This window comes from Natrix helvetica (genome assembly GCF_964273705.1).
Source record: "Natrix helvetica genome assembly, chromosome: 2".
Lineage (NCBI taxonomy): Eukaryota > Metazoa > Chordata > Lepidosauria > Squamata > Natricidae > Natrix > Natrix helvetica.
Window position 1 is genome coordinate 237,348,265 of NC_138552.1, and position 27,726 is coordinate 237,375,990.

At 38.7% G+C, this 27,726-nt stretch overlaps 1 protein-coding gene across 5 annotated transcripts in view; it reads left to right on the plus strand.

Annotated features, from left to right (window-relative positions):
- Positions 1 to 18,323, plus strand: part of LCLAT1 (lysocardiolipin acyltransferase 1) — a 79,413-nt gene extending 61,090 nt beyond the window's left edge. For 4 of the 5 annotated variants that reach the window (XM_081942287.1, XM_081942288.1, XM_081942290.1 and 1 more), the window contains one exon: positions 16,368 to 18,323. In XM_081942287.1, coding sequence (XP_081798413.1) covers positions 16,368 to 16,867 — 500 coding nt within the window. In that variant the 3' untranslated portion in view covers positions 16,868 to 18,323. The remainder of the gene's footprint in view (positions 1 to 16,367) is intronic. The other variant, XM_081942291.1, reaches the window with a different exon arrangement.
- Positions 18,324 to 27,726: the final 9,403 nt, after the last annotated feature.

Here is a 27,726-nt window from a genome sequence, read left to right on the forward strand (position 1 = left end):
GTATGATGAAGGAAATACATTTTTAATACTGGATTTAAGTAATAGGCTTCAAACTTTGTTTATTATTAACCTTGGATTGTTGAATATAGTTTCCTTTCCTACTATAATTTTGCATCTAAGTCTGAGAAAATTTTTCAGTAATTGTAGGACAGTACACACATTATTTTCCATTCATACAGCTTGTTTAGTTTTAAATTTGTTTTTTAATAGGTGATTGTCAATTTATTTGTTTATGATTCAGTGTACTATATGAATCCTAAACATGGATTTCTTCAGTAACTAGGTTAAGCATCTTTAGTATTCACTCAAGATTTATCTCTAAAACATCAGAGAGTTGATTCGCATTAAGTATTCATGTGGTTGGAAAAAATGACATTCAGAGATGAAGTAATGTTGAAATAATATTAGCATCCAACTTATAGGAGATAAATGTAGTTCTTGCAGAATCCAGAGAATCCTATAAGGAAAAATAGAAACTATAATTATGTTAGAAAAATAGAAAAAGCTTAGGACAATAAAATGCATTTTTAAGTATAAAATCTACTGATCTTAAAATACAGGAAGGAATTTCTGATTACCCAAGGGCTTAAATTATAAAGGTTAGAGATTTGTCCATTAAATGAGGTTTTAAAATACCAAATACCTGTCATGAAAAACAAAATTGCTGTAGTCAAGGCAGTTAAAAGAGATGATCTCTAAAATGTTTTTCTACTGATTCTCTTGTTCTCTAGAACAAAGGGTTAAAAGAAATCAAATGTTCTGTTCTCTGGGCAGTTATTTTAAACCATATGGACCAGAACTATTAAGTAACCTTAATAACTGATTTCTAAATAGGCCTTTGCCATCGCCCCGAGTCCTTTCCGGGAGAGGGGGCGGTCTATAAGTGTGAATAATAAAATAAATCATGATAAATAGTAATTTTGGCTTCCAAGAATTTATCCAATCCCTCTTTTAAAATTGTTTATGTTCATCTTGGTGACCCTCAGTACATTTGATGGAAATTAATTGCTTCCCTAAATGATTTGAGAAGAAACCCTTCAGTTGCTCTGCTTTAACATTACAATATGCAGTTGCATAGGGTTATATTTGAGAGCTATATTTGAGAGCTATTAGTGGAGAGAAAGGAAAATCTACTTTCTCTCTGCCATGAATTATTTTTGTTTTTCTGTATTTTTTTAGCAAAGATAAAAGTTGCAGTTTCCCTTACACAGTTTTTCCCACACTACAAGATCTTTTCTCAATATGATAGCCCAACCATATTTTCCCTTTTAATTCCTATTCTCCTTGTTTTTGGGGAGCCTTTAGTTGATATTTGGTGTTATGCACCTTAATTGGTATCTTCTGCAAGGTTAGCTACCATAAATAGTTCTGTGCAGTTCATTTTGGAGTATTTGGGAAATTTATATTTGAAAATACTTACATCATCCGAATCTGAGACATTGATTTGGGTTGATCTTTGCTAATAGCAAGTCGTTTACTGAATGAATGGCTAGGAAAGATTATAAATGGCTTGCATTTCCACAGAGGCTGTTCTTCAGAGTTATAATGATTATTATATGAAACTCCTCTGGCATCCACAGGAGAGAATGTTTAGAATTTTGAGAGTATGCAATAAATGTAATCGCAATATAGTTGTTGGGGGAAATTCGTTTCTTTACAAATGAAATTACATGAAAAAAATGGTTTACATGAGTATTTCTAAACTATGGCCATTTTAAGATGGGTGGAGTTCAACTTCAAAAATTCCTCAGTCAGCACCCATTTTAAAGTGGCCAAGGTCAAGAAATATCAGTTTATATAATCATTATAAAACAATTTGTCAAAAGACAAAATTGTCCCATATATACGCTCCACCATTCTAGGAGATTTAAAATCACTCAATACCGTGCTGGAAGACAATGCTTTGCTTTTTTTTTTCCTTTGCAGAGAGGGAAAGTGAAAAAGAGAATGAGTATCCGTTTTTTTTTTAAAAAAAATTAGGAAGCATCTTGGTGCATTTCAGTTCATATTGCCTACCTGTGGTTTAATGTCAAATTTTCCAATTACACTGTCTTCTGAACAATATTTCTTCAGAATCTCAAAAAAGAAATAGTCTCCTTTGATAAAACTCTATAAACTAAATTAGAGTAAAAAGGTGGCAGCTTTATGAGAACAGATACTGAATGTATGTATTGTAACTGTGACATTCTTATACACGTGCACACTTCATCCACACACAAACACGCATACACATTTTTTAAAAAGAAGAAATAATGCCTACAGCTTTAATGTCAATGTTTGTTAACTGAAGCATTGTTAATTTAAGCTTTTTGTTATATTTAAGTTTAAGCAAGCACTAACCAGCCTAGACATGTTTGACACAGAAGTGTCTTCTCATTTAAATTCAATCATAGTCACTAAACAAGCCTGGCTAAGACTAGCTGAGGATATAAACTTCATTTTCATCTCATTAGGCCACCTGGAAGCAGCAATCAGTGAGTTAGTCTTGACGTCAGTAGTCTCTCTGCTTCATTAAAATGTTAATTTCATGGCTTTAATTCCTTTTGTAAAACGTGCTGCTGCAGGACACTTTCTGCTACTTTCCCCCAGCCCTCTCTTGTACTAAATAAATTACTACTCCATATTTCTTTTTATTGCCATCAGGGTTTTTGCTTTGTTTTGCTGTTTCTTTTTTTAGCACTCTGAAAGGACATTGAAGACATTAGACAAATATATATATATATAATCCTTGAAACAGGAAGCCCTTCAAAAGGACGTAATGAGGCTCCTGTATTAATAATTAACAAAATATCTGTTTTCTTTATTATTTTGATGTGATCACAAAAGAAGACCATGGATCACTGAACTAGAATAATAATTTTTTAAAAAACTCATATTAACTATTTTATTCCAAAAGTCTGATTGGAAGAGTCTAGACAGTATATGTTATTAATAATACTACTTGATTTATTAGAGAAAGTTCATTACTGTAATTTTAATTTGAAAATTGGTCTTGGAAGCCAGACAATCTATAAATTGTATAAAATGAATAAAAATAATTCTTGATAGCTAATTAATATGTCTGACTGTACTTATAAAATTATTAAATAAAATTGTTCCCAAATCAGTAGGCTATACAAACCTCCAGCTTTCTCTGTTATCTATTTCATTGCCAAGTGTTATTGTGGGGAAAACAAAATAAGTGTATACAGTTGTGCACAACCTTCCCTTCACAATTTCTATTGTTCTTTTCATTTTCTCTAGCTTTCTGGCCCAACACATTACAGAAAGATAAGAATTTGAGAAATATAGGAATAACCCTGATGAATCTGGCCCTGATCAACCATATTAATTCAATATTTTATATTTCATAGTAGTCAACAGAGGCCTCTATGGTGATCACAAGCAAGGCATGGAAACAAAACACTTTTCTACCACCGTTCCTCTGCAATTCATATCTGGAGGGGTGCTGCCTCCAACACTAAACTAATACTAAGTCTGCAAGACTAAGAACACTTCTCTGTGAGATCCTGACTAGCTCAAAGTTGACTCAGCCTTTCATCCTTCAGAGTTGGTAAAATGAGACCCAGATTCTTAGGGGCAATATGCTGACTCTGAAAAATGTTTAACAAGATCTGTAGAAGCATTACAAAGTGGCATATACCGTATTTATTTCAGAGTATAAGATGCACCTTAATTTTGGGAGGGGAAAACTAGAAAAAAAGAATTTTGCCTCTGCCTACCAGCAGCAGGATCAACGTTGTCACCACAGATCTTTTTATCCATTTAAAACAAACCTCATCACCCTATGCACATTTAACTGGAGTGGGTTGGGGGATGATTTTCATGGGGACAGAAGAGGGACTTGGCACCGAAGGCTCTGCTCCCGAGACGCCCCGTCTTCCTACCTATAGCCATAGGTATTAAAAGCCTGACTTTCTTGCAGCAAGGCCCGATAAAGACACAGCACTTCAGTCCTCCTGGATGCTGCCATCTCGTAAACACAGTGCCGGGCTTCCCAGCAAGCCCCCTGTGCCTTTGCTGCCTCAGTTGGAGCCTGATTCCGCAAGAGGCCTGGGGAAGCTTGGAGGCCAGGACTCAGTTGGTGGAGCAGGTGCTGCGCAGAAAGTCTAAGGCAAGGCGGCTAGCAGCTCTACCTGCCCTTTCTCCAGATGACCCAGGTGGAGGGTGATCGGCTTCTGCCTCCATGAAAATCATTCCCCATCCCACTCTCTCCAGTTAAATGTGCGTAGGGTGATAGGGTTTGTTTTAAATGGATAAAAAGATCTGTGCTGCTCGTTGTCAAAATCTGAGTGAGGATCCCCGCCTCCTGGAACCGGCCAAAAATGTGATGCATAGAGGCCGAAAACTTCCGAAGGATGGGGGTCAGCCAGTGGGTGGACCTACCTTGGGAGTATAAGATGCAGCCAGATCTTCATCTTCTTTTTTGGGGGAAAAAGGGGCATCTTATACTCCGAAAAATACGGTAAGTCTTAAATGCTTATTGCTATTGCTACTATATACTAATGGCTCGCCCTGTCAGCATTGGTCAGAGGGATACAATACAATAGCAGAGTTGGAAGGGACCTTGGAGGTCTTCTAGTGCACCCCCTGCCTAAGCAGGAAACCCTATACCGTTCCAGACAAATGGCTATCCAACATCTTCTTAAAGACTTCCAGTGTTGGGGCATTCACAACTTCTGGAGGCAAGCTGTTCCACTGATTAATTGTTCCAACTGTCAGGAAATTTCGCCCTAGTTCTAAGTTGCTTCTTTCCTTGATTAGTTTCCACCCATTGCTTCTTGTTCTGCCCTCAGGTGCCTTGGAGAATAGCTTGACTCCCTCTTCTTTGTGGCAACCCCTGAGATATTGGAACACTGCTATCATGTCTCCCCTAGTCCTTCTTTCTCTTAAGCTAAACATACCCAGTTCCTGCAACCGTTCTTCATATGTTTTAGTCTCCAGTCCCCTAATTATCTTTGTTGCTCTTCTCTGCACGCTTTCTAGAGTCTCCACATCTTTTTTACATCGTGGCGACCAGAACTGAATGCAGTATTCCAAGTGTGGCCTTACCAAGGCATTATAAAGTGGTATTAACACTTCACGTGATCTTGATTCTATCCCTCTGTTTATGCAGCATAGAACTGTGTTGGCTTTTTTGGTAGCTGCTGCACACTGCTGGCTCATATTTAAATGGTTGTCCACTAGGACTCCAAGATCCCTCTCACAGTTACTACTATTGAGCAAGGTACCACCTATAATGTACCTGTGCATTTCATTTTTCTTGCCTAAATGTAGAACCTTACTCTTTTCACCATTGAATTTCATTTTATTAGATAGTGCCCAATGTTCAAGTTTGTCAAGATCCTTCTGTATCTTAAGTCTGTCTTCTGGAGTGTTGGCTACTCCTGCCAGCTTGGTGTCATCTGCAAATTTGATGAGTTCACCATTTATTCCCTATTGCTACTGTTAGCTTGTTTGTCTGCATTGGTAGTTCCTTGATTAGAGTGCTGTTTCCTTTTTGATTGTTGGTCTAATGTTAATCACTGCTCATATAAGGGTGTTGTTTTAGGGATATGTTTTTAGTCCTTTTGTTTCCTTTGGGGAGTTTTGATCGTCTCTTGAATGGTATGTAGATATTGTTTATCTCTATGTGCCTGTTTATGGCCGAGTGCCGGGCTTGCAGGAATTCTCTGGCATTTTTGGACTTGGCTTGATCTAGAATGCTCAATTTCTCATTGAAACTGTGTTTGTCCATGTGTTGTGAAATTAAGGAGTTGTTTTGTCGTGTCTTCTGGTTGCTAGCTGGAGTTCATGGGTGCACTCTGCTTGTCTTCTGCCTGTTTGTCCTACATTCAGTTGCTATACTCTATCTTGTAGATGACTTATTTTCTTGTTTCATTTCTGTTTTTTTCCTACTGTGGCCGCAAGAAAAGAACAATTCAGACATATTTCTTTTAGTCAGTTTCATTTGGATGGCTGCTGGTCCTAGGGTGTTAAAAAAGAAGAAAGCTTCCCCTTGTCACTTATTTCCATTGGACAACCGTGGAATAACCCTTGCTACAAAACTCAAAGTCCACCAAGCAGTAATGCTAACTACCCTGATGTATGCCAGTGAGGCTTGGACTGTATACAGGAGGTACACTAGGCAATTGAACCACTTCCACACCACCTGCCTCTGTAGAATTCTGGGGATCTGATGGCAGGACAAGGTGCCAGACACAGAAGTCCTTTCCAGAGCAGGCCTGTCATCAGTTCACACCTTGCTGATGAAAGCCCAGACATGCTGGGCAGGCCATGGATTCCAGACCATTGCATCCCTAAACAGCTCCTCTATGGTGAGCTGTCTCAAGGAAAGCAATGGCATGGGGGACAAAGGAAGCAATAAAAAGACATGTTGAAAGCCTCCTTCAAGTCCTTGGATATCGACAGCACCTCCTGGGGAACCCTGGCACAAGATCAACCAACATGGCACACGCTGATCCACCAAGGCTGCCAGACATCTGAGGACAGAAGAACAACCATAGGACAAGAGAAACTAGCACTCTGCAAAACCAGAGCTGCAATATGGTGCCCGCACGTCTGCCCGACATGTGGCAGAATGTTTCATGCCTTACCAGCCACCTGCAGACACATCATGGACAGCCCACAACTGTTAGATGTCAAGGTCCTCTTCAGACACTGGATGAACATCATCATCATTTCCATGCTAACTAATATTTGGCTCCCTCTAGTCACCCTTTTTTATCTAAAAATGTTCTTAAATATTGTCGTCCTCCCTTTTGTCAAAAGGAAGTGGAGACCACTGGTAGGTTACGACTGGTATGTCCCAGTACGGGCATACCGGTGCCTGCTGGGAACACCAGGTACCGTTCCTGTATGGTGCTCCGGAGGACCCACCCGCCTGCCTGCTCTCCTTACCTCTATTTGAGCAGATTGGGCCATTTGTGCACGCACACAGAGCGTACGGCGCCTGGCGACGCTCTGCCGAGCAGCTAGAGCGTCGTGGGTGGTGGGTACGCATGTACGCGCTCTGCACGTGTTGGGCGCCCACTCCCATTGCAGTGTACTTGTTGCAACGGGATCTGGAACCCACCATTGATGGAGACCCCTGATTATCAACATTAGAGAACTGGAATATTGTCCCATATATTATAACTATCAGTGGTTAACAAACTTTTATACTGATGCAGTGATGCCATCTTGACTCAAATTATGAAAGGTATTTTTAGATAATATGCAACAACAAGATATTTTTCTGAAAAATCAGTGTTTTGGTGCGCTGTTATAGCATAGGAAACATAATAATTCTAGTGTAAATATTTTAAATATTAAAAAAACAAACTCGTTCTCATCCTCCCCATCTACTCCCCCAAGTAGTAATCTTCCATTTAAAATGTTTTAAATAGAAAACTATTACTTAATCTAGGACACTTAGGTACTTTAAACAATAGATATATTTGACATTTTAACATTACATTTAAAAATTGGGTTATTTTTGAGTCTGACCTAGAATCTAATCAATTTTGTTTCACATTGAATATTGTCTAAAAGGTCATTTACTATAAATAGGTAATTCTAAATGCTGTTCTTTGTCATCTGTAAAAATACACTCACAATGTAAGCACTTGTCCTTTACGCAACTCAAGTCATGAATGTGTTTTTAGTGCATAGTGCATATTTAGTGCATAAATAGATGGAATTGACAGACAGATACACAGACAAGAAAACAATGGATGGAAACTAATCAAGGAGAGAAGCACCCTGGAATTGAGAAGAAACTTCCTAACAGTGGAACAGCGTGCCTTCAGAAGTTGTGGGTGCTTCATCACTGGAGGTTTTTAAGGAGAGCCTGGACAGTCAGTTGTCTGAAATGGTATAGGATCTCCTGCTTGAGCAGCGGGCTGGACTAGAAGACCTCGAAGGTTCCTTCCAGCTCTGTTTTGATTCTGATTCTCTAGACACGCTTATGTATACATCCACACACAGTAACACATATTTATGATAGGAACTTCAATTGAATAACTTTGTTTAAGCACCTTTTCAAATTACACAAATTCTTATTTATTTGTGAAATAAATGAATGAAATTATATAAAAGGTGGAGTATAATAGCTTTCTATGAAACTTACAAAAGAATAAGTCTTTTGTGCTTAAAAGCCTTTCTAACAGTCTTTCAATAAAGTGTTTTATAAAAGTGTCTTTGAATTTGAAATTAAATTTAGCCACCTCATATTTAATGCCTACTTCAGTTTTACCTGCTTTGCTAACAAGTTGATACCAGTCTGATGGAAACAAGAAAACCTTAAGAGATCAATTAGCTATTGCAGAATTGAATTCATAACTACACAGTTGTCTTATGATGGATAACCTCTGTGTTTGCTAAGCTTTACACTTAGGAAAGTGCATAGAAATAGAGCTTGTGACATCCCGTTCTAGCTAGAAGAGTAAACTATACAATAATGCACAATTCACATACAATACCTATTGTAAGTATCACAATACGTACACATTTTGAATTTTGTAAGATACTAAGATGCTATTTAAGAATGCAGCTGTGAACAAACATATCTTGTGGAACATTTGGAGCTGATGCAGTTGCTTTTCAGGCCAAATTCAGCACATAAGCTGTCAGTTATCTTTAAAAGGAGTGAAAGAAGGACCTGGGTAGGATATGAGCAGAAGGCTTGACTGGCATGCAAATGGAGGCCCCGGGCAGAGTGTGAGAGAAGTGCTGGCTGCACCAGAATGAAAGAAAGCCCCAGCTGGTACATTGGTGGCAGGCAGTGTGGTGGGCATGACAGGGGCAGGCAGGGCATAGTGGAAAGGGCAGGAGGTAGGTGGTGGGGGCAAAAGTGCTGAGAGAGGGAGAAATAAACAGGTGGGGATGTTCAAGAGGAGGCAGAAGAGGCAATCCCTTACTTTATCAAGGCTTGGGACTGCAAGCTTGGCAAGGCTTGGCTTGTGTCCTCACCAAATAATCAGTGAGGTTTGGTTAATGACAACGAAGACTACCTGGATTTCTGTCACTGAATGATGTGGCCATGTGACATTGCACTTCTGACCGCATTGCTTAGAAATCCCACTCCCAATTCCTGCCATTAACCAAGGCTTTACCTTTTAAGCAAGGAGCAATCTCTGACTTAACCGAAGACTTTCAGTACGACATAATGCTAATTCCAATCCTTTCTCTCTTTTAGGGAGTTGCATTTTTATTGCCAGATGCAACAACTTAAAAGCAATTGTACTAAACAATTATGTGTGCTACAAAGCAGTATATTACAGTTAGGAATCAATTATTTTCTAATTAGGCATTACATTATTATATTGATATATTTGGTTTCCTACAGGTCTCAGGTTAATCCTGAAACAAATTCTTTATGAATAAATATTACTCATAATTAAAGAGTGTTTATTGAAGCCGAGACTTTTCATTAAATCCTTTTCAGATTAAGGAGGCTCCCAGAGTACTGGGTTAATTGAACTTAATAAGATTTGTCCACTTGTGCATTTTGGTATGGCAGAAACTGTTTTAGTGCCAGCCAGTTAGCAGCTGTAAGCTTTTTTCTTCTTCTTCCCCATCCTCTCATGAATTTAAATACCTGTCACTTTCAGAGTTTATGCAGGTTGCATTCTAATCAGCTACTTCATATCATAAAGGCTACCAGGCTCTGTGCCTTATGCCCTATGCCTGAATCAAAGGATTCATGAAGCAACAACAATGGTTGCATGATGGAGCTAATGTTATGTTATGCCATATGTTCTGCCAGCTGACTTTCACCAACCTCTTGCTCCAACTGCTGACCAGGCACCCTGGCTGGATTTTGTGGTGAAAGCAACCTCAGAACCTCAGTGTGCCCCCCCCCCCACACAAATATCCCCTTGTGCCATGTTACAGGGCTGGGCTGGGCTAAGCTTCACACTGTAAGGGAGGGGGGGGAGGTGATGCAACTGCAGAGCCATAATGTTCTTTAAAAGTTCCAAATACCAACAAGGAGAAGATCTATGGCAGCCCCTGCCCTATGGAACAATATTGCCCCTGAAGTTCATTAGGCCTCCTAGCTTTCCATAAAGCACTGAATACCTGGAAATAAGACAAGATGATAGTATATTGGAAGCTTAACTTGGAACAGGTTTTTGTTTTTAATGTGTTTTTATAGCTTTAATATAGTTTTTATATTGCTTTAATTTTTGATTGGGAGCTGTCCAGAATTTGTTGTAAGATGGGCAAGTATATAAATGTTTGGAATGAATGAATGAGAAAAAGAAAAAGAAAGAAAGAAAGAGAAAGTTCATCATTGCCATTGAGAAGCAGCACCTCCTTTCTTCTTGTTCAAGGTCCTGAAAATGGGGAATCACTAACAATTTCTCCCTGTTGGATTTTGATTAGTCAAATTAGTACTGTTTAGAATAGATTGTACTGCAGATACTCAGGTTCCAAGTCATAAAGATGTATATTGGTTTAAACCAGACCTTAAATTGTACCCAGAAACAAATCCACAACCAAGGTTGGCATGAAATCCATGTTGCATGCTTCCATATCCCACGCACCACCACATTTTGGATGAGCTGTAGTTTCCTAGTTGTTTTTAAGGGGCACCCAAATATAGTAGTATATAATCCAGCCAGATAATGAAGGCATACATTATTATAGCTAAGTCGTCCTGCCCAAGTAGGGTTACAACTCCTGCACCAGCTTCATTATGTCTTCGGTCTGCTGATCCAGCAGGAAATGACCCCCCCCCCCAGTCATAAATCACTCTGGTGGATAGGACTTTCTTCTCAAGAAGCAATTCTAGTGGCAAAAGAGAGTCCAGATGTATCGACGTCTAAGACCCCATTGGTTTATGGAATGTTTACTTCGTTCTTCAGAATTTGATTATTATATAATAGCTATGGCATTCACAGTAAACTTGAATTAAAAAACCATTAGCTATCTTACTGCATCTAATTTCATTGTCACATTAATGAATATGTAAATATATCATGTAGCCTTTCAGTCTTTCACTTTAAAGCTATTCAAAGGATTGTTGATGATGCTTAAAATCTAGTTTTAAAGATCAGGAAGAAAATACAGGCATTCTATAGCGGCTGAATTAAAGGACTGTTGAAAAATTCAAGTCTAGGTCTTGATGAAACATCTGGCAATGCTATTGTATCTAGAGGTTTTCTTGGAACGAAAACAACCTATCTCATTTTACACATAATTTGCATTATGATTTCTGTTGAAATTGGTTTTTTTTATAACAAGTGATCTAAACAGAAGATTTTCACATCTTTTTAAGTATAACAATTATCGCTGATTTGCTGGCAGCAATAGTTTTTTTTATTTTAAAACATTTAAAGGAAGAGAATGCAATCTATATACTATTAAAACTCTTCTTATCATGACCTTTGGCTGGGTGTCACTCTGACACAAAGTGCAACATTTTTTGAACCAAGTTATTTCAAATGGGCTAACATATGAAATGTGTCCACAATCCAGGACCCATGACTCCCGAGGAAATGAAATTGTGGTTGTGGCTGCTTCAGTTTTACTAGCAGCTGCGGCTGTCACATGATCTTCATTTTAACTGTTCTGTTTCCCAGCCAGTCTTGCAATCTTTCATCACTTACCTGCCTGCTAGAAAGGGAAAGGTAGTGGGAAGGAAGCAGGGAGAGAGAGAGAGAGATTTCCGATGCTGCCAAATTCCCACAAAGAAACTCAGTGGGGAAGCCAGTAGGAAGTCAGAAGTCGCTCTTAATCCCACAGTTCCTCCCCCACTAGTCATTCTGTTTCTATGTTTAGGTAAGGAAATTTCTCTGAAACAATGACCCAGCAGGACATGAGTTACCAGGTGTAAAATAAACATGATAAGGAGTTCCGGTTCCGGCGGCGGCGGCGACGGGCAGCTCTTTGCCCGCTCCGGCTCCCCGGTGGGCTTCCCCACTCCTTGGGGGGCACAGGACACCCCGCAGAGGGGTCCTGCCGGAGGGGCGGCATCGCGGAGGTCTCCTGCAGCGGCGGCAGCCGGCGGGGGCTCTCTCGCGCGCCCAAGGCACCGGGGAGCAAGCTCGGAGGGCGCATCGCGTTTCCACGCCTCGCGCCTCGCTACAAGCCGACTGGAGAATGCTACAATTGAAGGAAGCAGCTGCGGTGCGGTGAGGTTGCCTCTCTCTTCATCCCTTACTTTGCATGAAGATTTGATTCAGCTTTTAAAACTTTAAAACAACTTTCGGAGCATTTTGGAGGTGCGGCTGGAGGGAGGGGGGTTTCCCCCCCCCCCCTTGGACAAGCGGCAAGAAACAATTTTGCTCTCAGCCCCCGGGGAAGGAGGAGGGGGGAGAGCCAACGAATGAAGCCTCACTTAGGCTGAGATGATTTTCTTTTCAATTTAATTTTACATATTACAATGATTTGAGGACTTTTGGAACTTTTTAAAACTTTGTTACGCCTCTGTGCCCAAAACTGGCAGGGCAAGATGGCACACTTCCGTTGTCTTTATGAACTCTGAAACCTGACTCCACCTTTAAAATTCAGGCTTCCGGTCTTTGTCTCCGTGTCTCCCAGAGGAACCTCTTGTGGATTGGTATTTTTTTAACCTTCTAGGGGAAATTTTCTATCTATTGCCAGACTTATTGGAGAGATTCTCTTCTGCCTGGTTATTCTGCTCCCGGATTCACCTGGCTACCCTTCTTTTCTAATTGCTTACTCCATATTTGGACTGAACTTTTAACGTTATAAAGGATGGCATCTAAAAGACCCCCTCCTGGAAAACCTGGCTTTGCCACTTCTGCTCCAACATCCGCAACATCCAGTCCAGCCACACAGTCAAAGATAACAGAACTGATGCAACATAAGACTACAGAGATGGACTTTCAACAAATGCTTCAACAAATTCTACAGGGCCAGGAGGAAATCAAGAAACAGTTAAGGGAAATGAAAGATGAAATTAAAGAAAATCAAGCCCAAATATATAAGAACTCACAAAGACTGAATCTTGTGGAAGGGGGGGTGGAGGAGGTGAGGGGGGTGGTGGAAGCTGTGCAGAAAGGGAACAAAGATCTTGACATCCAACAGATGAAATTAGAATTTGAGAGAATGTCCTATTATCTTAGATTTCAAAATGTTATAGAAGAAGATGGGGAAAATATAAGGGACATCATGACAAACATTCTGGCTGACTATACACACAAAGAAAAACAACAGATGGGGTGGGATATAGATCTGGTTTATAGAGTGAACTCAGCTTATGCTAGAATACACAATTTACCCAGGGAGGTTCACATTAAATTCCTTAGAAAAACCACAAGAGATGAAATTCTGGGTGTACAAAGGGGGCAAGCATTGACATATCATGATATGGAGATAACCATTCTGAAGCAGATCCCTAAGAAGATTAGAGAAAAAAGAAAAAATTATTCGCAATTAGCGAATAAATTATACCAGAAAGGGGTGTGGTTTAGATGGTTGATGCCTGAAGGTATGCTGATATTCTGGGAGGAGACAAGAATCAGAATTAATTCACCCATAGAGGCGCAGGCCTTTATGGAAAAAAATAAAACACTCCTAGAGAAACCACCAGACACTACAACGGACACGCAGGACACGGGAGGGGCCAGAGCTCTGCCAGTGGAGGGAGATGGGGCAATAGCAAGAAGACTCAGATCACAGAAATAAATATGAAAATCATATTATTATAAATTGACCGAAAGTGAAAATGGAATTATATTTGGATTTTATATTGTAATGTTTAATTTGATTGAATTTAATAATAGAACTAATATGCTGATTATAATCAATTATATACTAATGCATTATATATAAATGTACGCTATGGGTATGGAGGGAGGGGGGCCTCACACACTTTGCAACTGCCAAAATTTGTATACCTGTCCATTTACCCTTTTCCCTATAAATTTTGAAAAACCAATAAAATTTTATTACAAAAAAAAAAAAAATAAACATGATAACATGTCCATAGTCCTTTTTTGAGATTCAAGCTTCTCAAAATGAAGATTTTAAGGACTTTCCAGAAAGGGGAGTTGTAGCTGATGCCCCACTGGGGACTGGGTTCCCTAATGATCAAGTCACTGCTAAGATTCCCTTCTTCTGTTTCCCACTGCTCTTAACTGAAAAGGAGAAGAGGTATTTTCAAAGGACTGCTCTTGATATTTGACTAGGAGAATCATGCTTGGCAAAGTGGTTCAAGTACCAGGTCAAACATAGCTTTATAACCAGCACTTTGGGGCCTGGAAACCAACAGGTAGACAGTATAGAACCCTCAGAATTGTCTTTGTCCGTCTCCGTCCCCGTCCCCCCGGCTTGTCAAAGCAAAAATTTGGGCGAAGATACACAGGTGGGCAGAAAAGATCATAGGAAAACATGTAAATTTTAAACCTGAATTGTTTTTATTAAGTGTAATATCAGAAAAACTTGATCCAAAAAGTATGTATTTAATATTACATATCTTAACAGCAGCGGGGATTATTTTTGCATAATGTTGGGAAAAAATGAAGATATACCACAAGATGAAGAAATAGTTAAGAAGATACTAGATTGTGCAGAAATGGAAAGATTGACATTGAAAATTAAATAGAAAGAGGATGTAGGATTATTATTAAACATGGAATTTATTTTACCAATGGTTGGAAAAAAGGGGCTGAGATTAAGAATGTAATTTGTATTGTTAAGCAAATTATATACCCAGACAATTCAATGTTTACTAAGCACTAAGAAATGTATTTAATAGAAAATCAATTAATTTTTTTAAAAAAAGAAGAATGGGCTTTGTTTTACAATCTGGTTGCTCAGTTTGCACCAGCTATAATTTCTGACCCATCTTCAAAGTGTACCCATGCTGAACACATTGCAGGAGACAAAACATGAATGATAAGGATGATAATCAGTTTTCTAAGGCTTATTGGTCCAGGTAGGCTGTAACTGATGTGCCAGCTGAGTTCTTGTACTTGATCTTCTGAATAGCAGGTTGAAATGAATCTAAAGTACCACTTGGGTACAATACTTTGGCAAAGCAAAAGCCCACTATTTTTAAGCAGACATCACCATTTATTCCTTTAAAATATTCTTGTAACTCAATATATGACTTTACTGTGGATTTATCCCATGGAAATTGCGGAGGTATATTTTGATAAAAACTGGGTCATGTTCCAAAGGGCTGCATACAATCTCACATACAAAGTTTCTTAACAATTGCTCTCCATATTTGTAAAAATAGCCCAAGATAGGATTTTGCCTCTAAAATACTCAATATCGTTTGCATACGCGACTCTTTCAACTCCAGTTGCTATAGCATGAGTTGGGAAAAAAGTTCAGTCTTTGAATTTCACTTCAAAAGAGTTTATTCATATGGTACATTTAATTTAGTACAGCTTTTTTACTTAGAAACATTTTCAGAACAACTCAGTAGATAACATTTTTTAAAAAAAATAATAAAATAAATACTGTAAGTGTAGCTTTACATTATTTTATTTGTTAGCTGACGGTTTAACTTACAAGATTCGGCTCAAACCATTAAATTTTTAAAACGTTAGCAAACAAAAACTTCCTTATTTAAAGTATCAGAAAATTGAGTTCTTGAAAATGGGCTCTCCTAATATTACTATGTTGTCTTTAAAAAACCTGTTGTAATAGTATTTAATTATGTTAGTTAAATTAATCAACTGAGCTGCTAAAGACCTGACTTGTGTGCTTTTCCATTTTAATGGATTTTTTTTATAAAAAAGATTTTAAAATTACATAAACAAGAAATGGAAATATATTAGAAAAGTAAAATTAATAATTTAATTTATTTCATTTATAAATGCAGAAACAGACACAAATAAAAATAAAATCAATACATTAAGTATATCTAGGATGAAAAACCACAGTACTTAAACAACAAATTAAACCTTTACCACGGTTAAAGATGGCTGTGCCACGTTGGCCGTGGCAAGATGGCCATTACAAGTTGGCTGCGGTAAGTTGTCCTAGACCTGCTGGCGGAATGAAGTTGTGCAATTTAGGTGATTGTTCTCCTGTGTGCCTAGCATTATCTGTCATCCCTTACTTGGGAGTTTTCTGGAAATATTTGAATCTGCCAGTCCTACATTGAAGAATCTAATTAACTTTTCTGATTTAGCACATCTTTAAGCCACTAGATCAGATTTCTGCTACACACTAGGCAGCCTTCAGCAACATTTCTCTGTGTATCTGGACCTTACAGATATTGTATGTGAAAGCTGGCTGGATGACTGGGCTTGTCACTCTCTCTCATCTCAAGCCATTTCATAGTGTGGTAGCTGTGGGGAAAATAGGAGGCAAGAATGTTAGGTATGTTTGTCAGAGAGAGAAAGGGGAGGAAAGGATGGTATTATAATTGTAATAATTATAATTATATTTCTTCCTAGGTAATAACCTTGATGCTATTCATGACATAACAGTGGCATATCCTCAAAACATTCCACAAACAGAGAAACATCTTCTGTGGGGAAATTTTCCCAAGGAAATTCATTTTCACATCTGCAGATATTCTGTAGAATCCCTGCCAACCTCTCAGGAAGACTTGCAACTCTGGTGTCAGAAGCGCTGGGAAGAAAAAGAAGAACGGCTGCGCCAGTTCTATGAAGGCAAAAAATACTTTCATGTTTCAGGGAGAAGCAAAATCCCACCCTGTAAATCTGAGCTCAGAGTCTTGGTTGTTAAGTGCATTTCCCTCTTGTATTGGACATTTTTCACACTCTCTGCTATTGCACTGTTATACATGTACAACTTTGTACGATGGTATTTTGTGGTTGTAGTTGTCATTTTCTCTCTGCAAGAAAAGCTGTTTGGTGGACTTGAATTGATAGAACTTGCATGTCATCAATTTTTTAATAGACACAGGTTATCCAACGTAAACAGATATTAAATTTAACTGGTGTATGTACTGTTTAGATGGGTGTTGTTTGTGAGCACTTTTCAGATGTGCCATAAACTTTTCATAGTGGAAGGAGATTTTGCATGGGAATTATTTTTTCTTAATGCTGTTTTGGTTAATGCACTGTACTCTTCTTTTAAAGGACAAAAGTTCATATTGAATTTTTAATTTTTGAATGTATCAATGTTCCTCTTGCAGCTAGCCTCTGCAGCATCGCTGGAAAAGCATTTGCTGACCAATCAAAGTTTATATCCATTGAATTGTTTAAATACATAGCTCTAAATTGCTGGGCAAACTAGGGAGCTAAAAGTCATGGACTGTGATTCTTACAGTGCCTTGCTATAAATAATGTATGAGATTTGAAAGTCCCAGTTTATTACACAATTAATGGTTGACTATCTTCATTTCTCTACCTTTATATAGAGAGTTAAATAGCTGATGCAATTATTGTCATTAAAATCAACAAATATTTTGATCTACTGAAAGAGAAAACAAAACCCAGGACCTAAAGTTGGATAAATGAAGATAGTCTGTTTTGAACTATTAAAACTTATTATATATTTGGGGGGGGGGGGGGGATCCAAAAGTCAATAAGGCTTACCTCTAAGTAAAGGTGCTAGTAAAAGTAACTGAGCTGGACCCCACTGTCCTTTTGCAAGTCCTAAATCATCTTCAAGATTCCATTCCTGTGAATTGTTTGTCATATGGTGAAATCATAGTCCATCTCCAATTCAGGGTTAAGCTGCCCTGCAAACCTAACTGCTAAATGCTTAGGCAAAACAATGTGAAACTGGGGGAAGTATTGAAATTTATTTTCCCATGGTATGAAAATAGAATTAATGTTAAAAATTTCCCTATTGGATTATTACTATAAGAAACATTAAGGTTTTTCTATTAACATTTGTCTCCTTTCCCAAAATCTGAATTAGAAGAATATTTTTGGCATGAAAACTGAAGGACGTTTGTGAAATCAGTCCATGCTTGATAATAAGCAGCCCCTCTCCCCCCCCCCCCCCAAGCTTCTATTCCATGTAATGAATTAGATTTTCTTTTCAAATTTCCTAATTGGACCCGCTTTTCTTTTTTATGGCTGAACATCTTCCCTCCTATTTTTTTAATGGAATTACGGTGAAATCTTGAACTGGCTGCAGTCCACCCATCTTTTACACTTAACACAGCAGGCCAAGACATTTCTCTGAATTTTAATAATACTAGAGCTATAAGTTATATGTTCAACATGTTAAATGTCATGACTACTTCCACATCTTTTTCAATCCCTGTGGCCCCTATAGTAAGTTTTCACACAACCATTTTATAAATAAATTGTATTAAGAGCTGCTGGCATATGAAAGGTCTGTACTTAGAGTATCAATGTTATTGAAATGTCAATGTTTTAGCCATAAAATATATTTACTCTAGAGCAACAATAAAGAATTTAAAACGCAAATTGGTACTATTTAAGTTAAATGACTTTAAACCTTAAACTGGGTAGCTAGCAAAACACATTGCAACATAACACAATATAAAAGTTATAAGCCAATACAGTCTTTAAAAGTGAATTCCAACCAAGATTCCTCACGAAACTGTATCTTGACTCAGAATAGACACACATATTGGGGTCCACGAATATCCTAATTCCCCTGTCTGAGAAGGAATCATAGTCTCCAAAGCTTTCCAGAAGACTGACTGGATTGTCCAAATCTCACGACTTTACAGAATGTTCTATTCTTAGATCCTCTAGCACAGGGATGTCAAACTCGATTTCACTGAGGGCTGCAACGGGGTTGTGCTTGACCTTGGGGAGGAGGCATTGTCGGGGTGTGGCCAGCTCATTCATTTTGGGGGCACCAGTGGTGGCCTGAGCACACTGCCAGCGAAAATATGCTCCCGAGCTCCGTTTTCAGCCCTGACAGCCTCCTGCAAACCCTCTGCTAGTGAAAATGGAACTCAGGAGAGCTGCCTGTGCCCCCCTCCCCAGCTCTGTTTTCACTGTGGGCCAGTCCTTTGCTGTTTCCTGGGTGGCTCTGCATGCCAGATTTAAACGTGGGCCAGATCCAGCCTGTGGGCCTTGAATTTGACACCCCTGCTCTACCAACATGGTTTCATAGAAGGGATCTCAAGGGTACCTGTTGTGCCAGATATGATTGGGCTGAGTGAAATAATTGGATACTTGTAGTTCTAAAGTATCCTGGCTCTATGCTATGCTGGGCCTCAGCATTTTTAATGGCACCCAGAGCTGCAGTGTCAACATGAGCATACCATGGTGCACTTAAAACTGAGTATGTGCTGTTACATTCTGAACCAATTGTAGCTTCAAAATGCTTTTTAAGGATGGACCTGTATTGTCTGTAGTCTAACCACGAAGTGACTAAGGCATCTGTCTCCAGGAATAGGTGCAACTAGTGCACAAGAGGGATTTGTGTAAATCCTGGCCATAGTTACCACCTGATCTCGATCAGTAGCCACAAGTTCAGGTGGACTGCTAAGTTGTACATCAAATCTGGGGGAGTATTGCCCCATCCAAAGTTAATAATGGTAAACCGTAAAACCTAACATCCATAGCCACACAGTCTGTGCTTTCCCACCCAGATTCTCATAGTCTCCAGAGTGTGGGAAGAATCTTGATGGCATTATTTGGGGCAGAGATATATAAATATCATCATGGAGGACATGGATCTAAAACACAGGTGACAGGACTCAAAAGCCCTAAGATCCTGTCCTGTTTCTCAGGACTAACAGGCTGTAACTCTCTCCAGATAACTAAGCAAGAAGTGCCTCAGTCAATTCCATAACACCTTCCTAGCCAGAATCTGAAGAAATTCAACTGACATCTGACAGATGCCTAAAATAGTCCTACCAGGGCCTGGAATGCAGCATTGATACCAAGCATCAAGGCTCTAAGAACAATCCACTCCTGGTCTTCAGCCTATGCCCTCCATCCCTACTGCCTACTCTCTCATCTCTTCATAACATCCATCACCAAATGATGCTTTTCCGTCCGTCCGTCCGCCCCCCCCATCAAAGGGGCCCATCATACACGAGATGGCATACTAAGATTGACATAAGATTAAAAGTAATCCGTGCTCATAAAATAAGTGTATAACTTCTATCCTACAGTCTTTTGCTAACAATTGGACTTGCTTTTAAGGTTCTCAGCCTTAAAAGAGTAAGCACATTGTGATGTTATGTGACTGCAGATGTATAAACAGATTATCTCATTCAAACTTATTTAAACAAGTTATTTATTAAATCATTTTAAAAGTAACTGGATTTAGACATCATGTCAGCAAATTATAATTGAAACCCAGTGGGGGAAACTTCAATTTCCTGGAATTTCCTCTTACTGAGTCTAAGAGGCCATCCTGAAAATAGAAAAACGACTTCTATTAAAAACAGTTGAGCTGGATTTTATTAGAAAGTTTAACACATTCTTGTTTCCTTGTTGCGCTCCAGGCAGTAATTAACTCAAATAATAGTTGTCATACTTGACACCTATATATCTGCACATAATAGGATGGAAGTTTGGAAATGTTGAGGGTATGAATTTTTAGGAGCACCCATTTAAATGGAGAGGTTTTGTGCAGAATCACATAGCAAAGTGACATGAACTGGAGCTATTCTAACTAGCAAGTAGCTTTGGAGATTTTTTTTTATTGATCATATAGTACCATTTATTCAATGTTTTCTGTTTGTTTCATCAATTTTCACTGTGGAATTGATGCAGGCCTTTTAAAGTACTTTCTTTTTTAAAAAAGTATTGTGAAACTGTGTGTGTGTGTGTGTGTGTGTTGTGTCACAACCCCTGGTATGGCCAAATATGGGAGGGAACATACTGCTTTCCCTTTCTGTCCTTCGGCTCACTCCAGGAGACCATCCAGGCAGAAAACCATATTATTAATGTTGCCTTTGTTATATTTGTGTTGTATTTGTGCTGATAAATAAATAATGGTATGGCTAGCTGATGAGAGCTAAATAGCTTGAAATAGATCTATACTAGTCTCCCTTTATTTATTTATCAGCACAAATACAACACACACACACATACATACAATGTTTAGAATAGGTTATCTTATTAAGCCAAGTTAATCAATTTGAAAGTTTCCTACAGACTTAGTGATTCTTGTTAACATACAGCAGTTTCTGTGGTTGACTCCTAACATAAAGCCAGCGAGGTTTGTTTCAAACATAGAGCTTGGCAGAAGCAGGCTTTATTCTGTTCTCACCCAGCAATACTGTCGGGGTGGGTGGGTAATATTATACAGTGTTTTCTGATGCACTGTCAATAGGGACGTTTTGCCCCACCAAACTTCATTTAGAGCCTTTTAAATAAAGATGAAGTGTAAAGTGACAGTGTTTAGTATTACCATGTTTAAAGGAGACCTTTGGGTGCAAGCGTAAGTACTAGCACTACCTTAGAAAGTAAAAATGGGGGAAAGCTGCAATCCAGGAGTTTGTTGGGCAGTGTGCCCACTTGCCTAGAAAAAAAGGCAATATGGTAGAAAGCAGAGGGCAAAGAGATGGGAGTGGGCTGTGGAACCACATCACCAGTTAGACTTATAGTTTGCAACTGGCCACGCCCAGCATGGTAGTCATTCTACAAATAAGCAAGCCCATAATTGCAGTACCTCCGATATGTCAACTCTTGCTCAGGAGTGACTCCAAGCAGTCCAGCTCTGACTCCAGCTCCAGATGCTCAGGAATCCCTGCTCTGACACCAGAACTGTTCCAAAATAAGTTCAAATGTCTGCTGTTTCTTCAGCTCTATTATTAGGCTTCATCTTTCAAGTAGGAATGGAAAATGTAATCTGGTAGGGTACTGTATTAAGATTAATCTTATGTAACTGGTGTTACTGGATCATAAAGACCCCAAAAGGATTTAGGGATATGAAATGAACTACATGCTGCACTTTGCATTAGTATTTTAAAATGCAAGGAGAGAAGCAGCAATTAAACAGCTTCATGCTCCAAAGCTCTGCTTATGGTCAGTTTTCAGCTCCATTCTGACCCCAGCAACTCCAGCTACAACCCCATTCAGTTCCAGATCATAGGTAAAATGCTGGGTCTTAGCCCCACAGGCAGATTGCTGAGTTTATCTAAAGGAACTTTTCTTCCATAGCAGATTTGGAGGAGGATTTTTTGGGGTGTGTGTGTGTGTGTGAAATTCAAGTCTTCAACGTTTTAGAAGATCCTTATCTAAAACTTGCATACTGCTACATTACGGTACTGCTAATATTTTCATTTACTTCAGGTTTTTTAGGATACTCTACAACAGTGTTTCTCAACCTTGGCAAAATGTCTATAGAGATTTTCAGTCATCCAGATCATGGTTGTCCCAAAGGTGCTTTTTCAAGAGGCAACTGGACTTTCTGGTTTTTCTTTGACAGGAATATAAATCTTTCCATTCCCCACCATCCAGTCAGAGCTGAAGAAGTTTCTTGGATGCGAAGCAAAACGTCTTCAAAGAAAAACCAAAAAGTCTAGTTGCCTCTTGAAAAAGCACCTTTGGGTCAACCTTGTCAACTTTAAGGTTTGGCAAGGGAACTCTGGGAATCAAAGTCCACTCATCCCATAATTGCCACCATTGGGAAACATTGTTCTACAGGTTTCCTTGGGCTGTATAAATAGTTGTTTGTTACTTATTGAGAGCAAATTGATTACTATATCAGAAAACCAAGTCAAGTGACAACTGGTTGGTTTTGGTGACTGTCCAGTTTGTGCAAAAAGTAGGTAGGAAGCTGTCACTTTTCTTCTGCTTTTTTAGATGTATTTTTTCAAAAATAAAAATACACATCATGGTACAATCACATCTGACAACATCAAAGAGAATGGAGAATGGGGAATTACTCACCTACTCCTCTTCCTATTTCAACCCTCCCTCATCCAATGTGACCACAGCGCTGAAAAGTAGAATGGAGAAAGGTTGAGTTCCTAGAGCAGTCTCGTATTGAGGGCTCATTTGAAAACTATATCTGCAGCAGGAAGAGCAGGTGATTTCTCCCTTCGGTGTTCAGACCACACGGTTTACTTAAGGTGATCGTGAAATTGAGGCTTGAAGGCAGGCATGCTCACGTCAGAGATGAAATTGTGTAGATACAGAACAATCACTTGGCTTTGAGTCCAAGAGTCAGTTATTTCATGGAAAGGGACAAAATAAAAAAAACAAGCTTAAATTACCATGGGTATGAATAATTGCACCATCTCATTAGTATGCCAATCAACTGTACAAGGCGGTAAAGCATTACTCTTGCCTACTAGATTCTTTTCCAGCTGAGACATGTATTTTACTACCACGAACTGGTACCACTCCACAGAAGTTATTTTAGCCCAAAATGACATGGGACTATGTACATGTAAAACTCTTGTCTGTCTATCAATCATCTCCTGAATTCAAACTAATTATACACTTGGATTAAATTTATGGAGTTTACCTATTCATACGACACATGTACCCAAAGGTACACAGATAGAACACACAAATGAAGACCTGTTAAGGTTGATATTTAAAGTGAGAGGAATGTCAGCTTCAGTCAGAATCGGTCAACAGAGGATTTTTAGAATCAAAAAATGTTGAAAAGATGATGCCATTTTTTAGTGAAAATCTGATAGGCCCATCCTGCCTTTTTCCACAAACTGTAACCAACTGATTTGAAAATAAAAATCATGCACATGGTTTGTTACTTCTAAACAAAACTGACATACTGGGTGCTGAAGAAAACTACACAAATTCAATTGAAATAACAAAAATTCAACAGAACGTAATATTGAAATAACAGAAATTCAACAGAATGTAATATTTTAATTTCAACAGTATTAAGAACACATAACACACATATATTACATCAAACCTGTGTCCAGTGGATTAGAGAAGGAGTAGTCAGATTTCGTAATTAAGCTTCCTCGATGATGCATAGAGCAAATAAACTTATTTGAAACCTGGAATATTTCCAAGAAGAGTAAAACCTGCATAATTAGGTAAATGTACCAGGAAGCAGTGCAAAAACTATGATAGTGAAACCATTTTATCAAGAAAGCAAATATTTTTTGGCCCAGGATGAATAGGAGAATGCTTATTAGTTTAGATAAGAAACAAAATTAAAAGCAAATCTCTTTTAAGGTAGCATTTCATGCAGTTACAGAGACAGTTAAGAACGATGCTTCTCATGGTTTGGCATGACCAAAATGATTGCTTAGATTAAAAAAAAATTGACTGGCAGACTGTCACAGAAAAACTTCGATAGGCTGGCCCTTGCTTAGATAGATGTAACATGTTCCTGCTATTATTATTCCTCAAGCTCTCCTTGAATTCCACTGACTCTTATTTACCGCCAATTTGCCTTGACTGTTAGTTATTCAGAATTTTGTATTGAGCTAGCATTGATTAAACTTGAACTCGCTTGAATGACCTTGGTCTCTTATTTCTTGCACCTAACACTATATCAAATATTGACATTGTAACTATAGAGACTAGAATGGTATAGTATAAAGTATAATTGTGTGTAAAGGAATTATTATAACGTAAAAGTCTAAACAATTAAAATGATCAATTACAATATCTGGTTTTCTACATTACTAACACTCACACTAATGATTGCAAATAATATTTAAAAATCAATAATTAATAAAGGCACATATAAAAAATTAGACATGGATACAATTTTTTAACTAATATGAAATGTCTAAGATCTACTTGAAGAACAATTGAGGCATATTGTACAGACAGTAGTATATATAATCACTGAAGTAGAATCAGATTGATCTGACAATAACTTGGAGGTAAAAGGAGTCTGAATGACCAGAAGGATACTGCCAGCAGCATAACCAACCTCCTCTGAAACTATTTTAGTTAGTGTACAGGGTGTGTTTAACAGCAAATAAGGACAGAGATAAGGTCAGGGACAAGTCCCCCTTGAGGAAGAATGGATGATGGCAAATGTATCTGACAGGTGATCTAGTATTTAACATACACACCACAAAAATCAGATTAGGAACACAAATTGAAATAGGGAAGAAAATGGTAAGTGAGCACCTGTCTACCCTAGATGAGTTCAAATCACCAGGACCGGATGGATTACACCCCAGGATTCTGAAGGAACTAGCAGACGAGATCTCAGAACCACTGAATTATATCTTTCAGAGATCCTGGAACACCGGGGAACTACCAGAGGACTGGAAAAGAGCTGATGTGGTTCCCATCTTCAAAAAAGGGAAAAAATAGATCCAGGAAACTACAGACCTATCTACTGACCTCAATACCAGGAAAGATTCTGGAAAAAATAATCAAGCAACGAATTTGCGAACACCTAGAAGCAAACAAAGTAATAGCCAAAAGTCAACATGGATTTGTCAAAAACAGATCATGCCAGACTAATCTTATTGCATTCTTTGATAATGTGACAAAATTAGTGGACCAGAGGAATGCTGTTGATATAGTTTACTTGGACTTCAGTAAGGCTTTTGATAAGGTAGACCATAACCTACTACTAAATAAAGTAGAAGAATGTGGGTTAGACAGCATCACCACCAGATGGATTCGTAACTGGCTGACCAACTGCACTCAATGTGTAGTCCTCAATGGAACTGCATCTACATGGAGGGAGGTATGCAGTGGAGTACCCCAAGGCTCTGTTTTAGGCCCAGTACTCTTCAACATCTTCATCAATGATTTGGATGAGGGAATAAATGGGGAACTCATCAAATTTGCAGATGACACCAAGCTGGCAGGAATAGCCAACACTCCAGAAGACAGGCTAAAGATACAGAAGGATCTTGACAAACTTGAACATTGGGCACTATCTAATAAAATGAAATTCAATGGTGAAAAGAGTAAGGTTCTACATTTAGGCAACAAAAACGGAATGTACAGGTACAGTATAGGTGGTACCGTGCTCAATAGTAGTAACTGTGAGAGGGATCTTGGAGTTCTAGTGGACAGCCATCTAAATATGAGCCAGCAGTGTGCAGCAGCTGCCAAAAAAGCCAACACAGTTCTAGGCTGCATCAACAGAGGGATAGAATCAAGATCACGTGAAGTGTTAATACCACTTTATAATGCCTTGGTAAGGCCACACTTGGAATACTGCATTCAGTTCTGGTCGCCACGATGTAAAAAAGATGTGGAGACTCTAGAAAGAGTGCAGAGAAGAGCAACAAAGATGATTAGGGGACTGGAGACTAAAACATATGAAGAACGGTTGCAGGAACTAGGTATGTCTAGCTTAAGAGAAAGAAGGACTAGGGGAGACATGATAGCAGTGTTCCAATATCTCAGGGGTTGCCACAAAGAAGAGGGAGTCAAACTATTCTCCAAGGCACCTGAGGGTAGAACAAGAAGCAATGGGTGGAAACTAATCAAGGAGAGAAGAACTGAGGAGAAATTTCCTGACAGTTAGAACAATTAATCAGTGGAACAGCTTGCCTCCAGAAGTTGTGAATGCCCCAACACTGGAAGTCTTTAAGAAGATGTTGGATAGCCATCTGTCTGAAACGGTATAGGGTTTCCTGCCTAGGCAGGGGGTTGGACTAGAAGACCTGCAAGGTCCCTTCCAACTCTACTATTGTATTGTATTGTATTGTATTGTATTGTATTGTATTGTATTGTATTGTATTGTATTGTATATGAATTGTCAAAGTGGCAGCCCTGAAAGTGGAAGTATGATGGTGTCTTGAGCTCTAGAATTCTAGAATTAACTGATTGACTGATTCTCTTAAAATCATTATCTCGAGGAACAGGTGTGGTAGCTCTGTGGCTTAATGATGCCGGAAATGGTTTCTGCTCCACCAGTTTGAATCCTAGCATTAGGTGGTGGGGTGAGCTCCCATCAGTTGTCTCTCCTTCTGTCCACCTAACAGTTTGAAAACATGTTCTATGCAAATAGATAAATAGATACCACTCCAGCAGTGTGAAGGAATATTATCTGGTAATGTATAAAATTATAAAAATGAATGTGTGATAACAGAAATGAATATTTTAGACAAAGGAAGCATAAATATTTGTTGTTATTGTTCAGTCGCTAAGTTGTGTCTGACTCTTTGTGACAACATGGACCATAGTATTGCAGGGGACCCTGTCCTCCACTCCTTCTTGAGTTTGCCCAAATTCCTGTTCATTGCAACAGTGACACTGTATAACCACTATCTTATCCTCTGCCATCCACTTCTCCTTTGCCTTCATCCACCCACCCACCCCAGCATCACAGTATTTTCCAATGAGTCCTCTCTTCACATTGGGTGGTTAAAGTATTTGAGCTTCAGCTTCAGTATGTGTCCTTTCAAAGAACAGTCAGGGTTTATTTCCTTTAGAATTGACTGATTTGATCTTCTTGCAGTCCAAGGGATTCTCAAGAGTGTTCTCCAACATCACCATTCAAAAGCATTTGAATGCTTAGCCTTCCTTATGGTCCAACTCTCAAAGCCTTCTTTTGATGGCTAGCCTTCCTTATGGTCCAACTCTCACAGCTATACAATACTACTGGGAAAACCATAGCTTTAACTATACAGACCTTAAGACTACATAAAGCATAAAGACTACAATTGCTCCAATTAAAATGTATAAAGGCAGCACTTTTATTGCGGTGAGTTTGGAACATTTAAATATGGTTGAATTAAGTTTTAATCTGATGGATAATTTTAATTTTGTATCAGTGTGTGATTTGATAACTGTTGCCTTTTGTGTCTTCATTACACTCTTTTTATTTTATTTGTAATTTGAGAAGTAGCTTTATGAGATATCAACATATACAATGAGTGATTCAATCTATGTCTTCTAGTAAAAACGTTTGGAGAACTGCATCCTCTGAATATTGAAAAGCACCAAGAGGATTAATATAATTTCATTTCCATTATTAAATTAT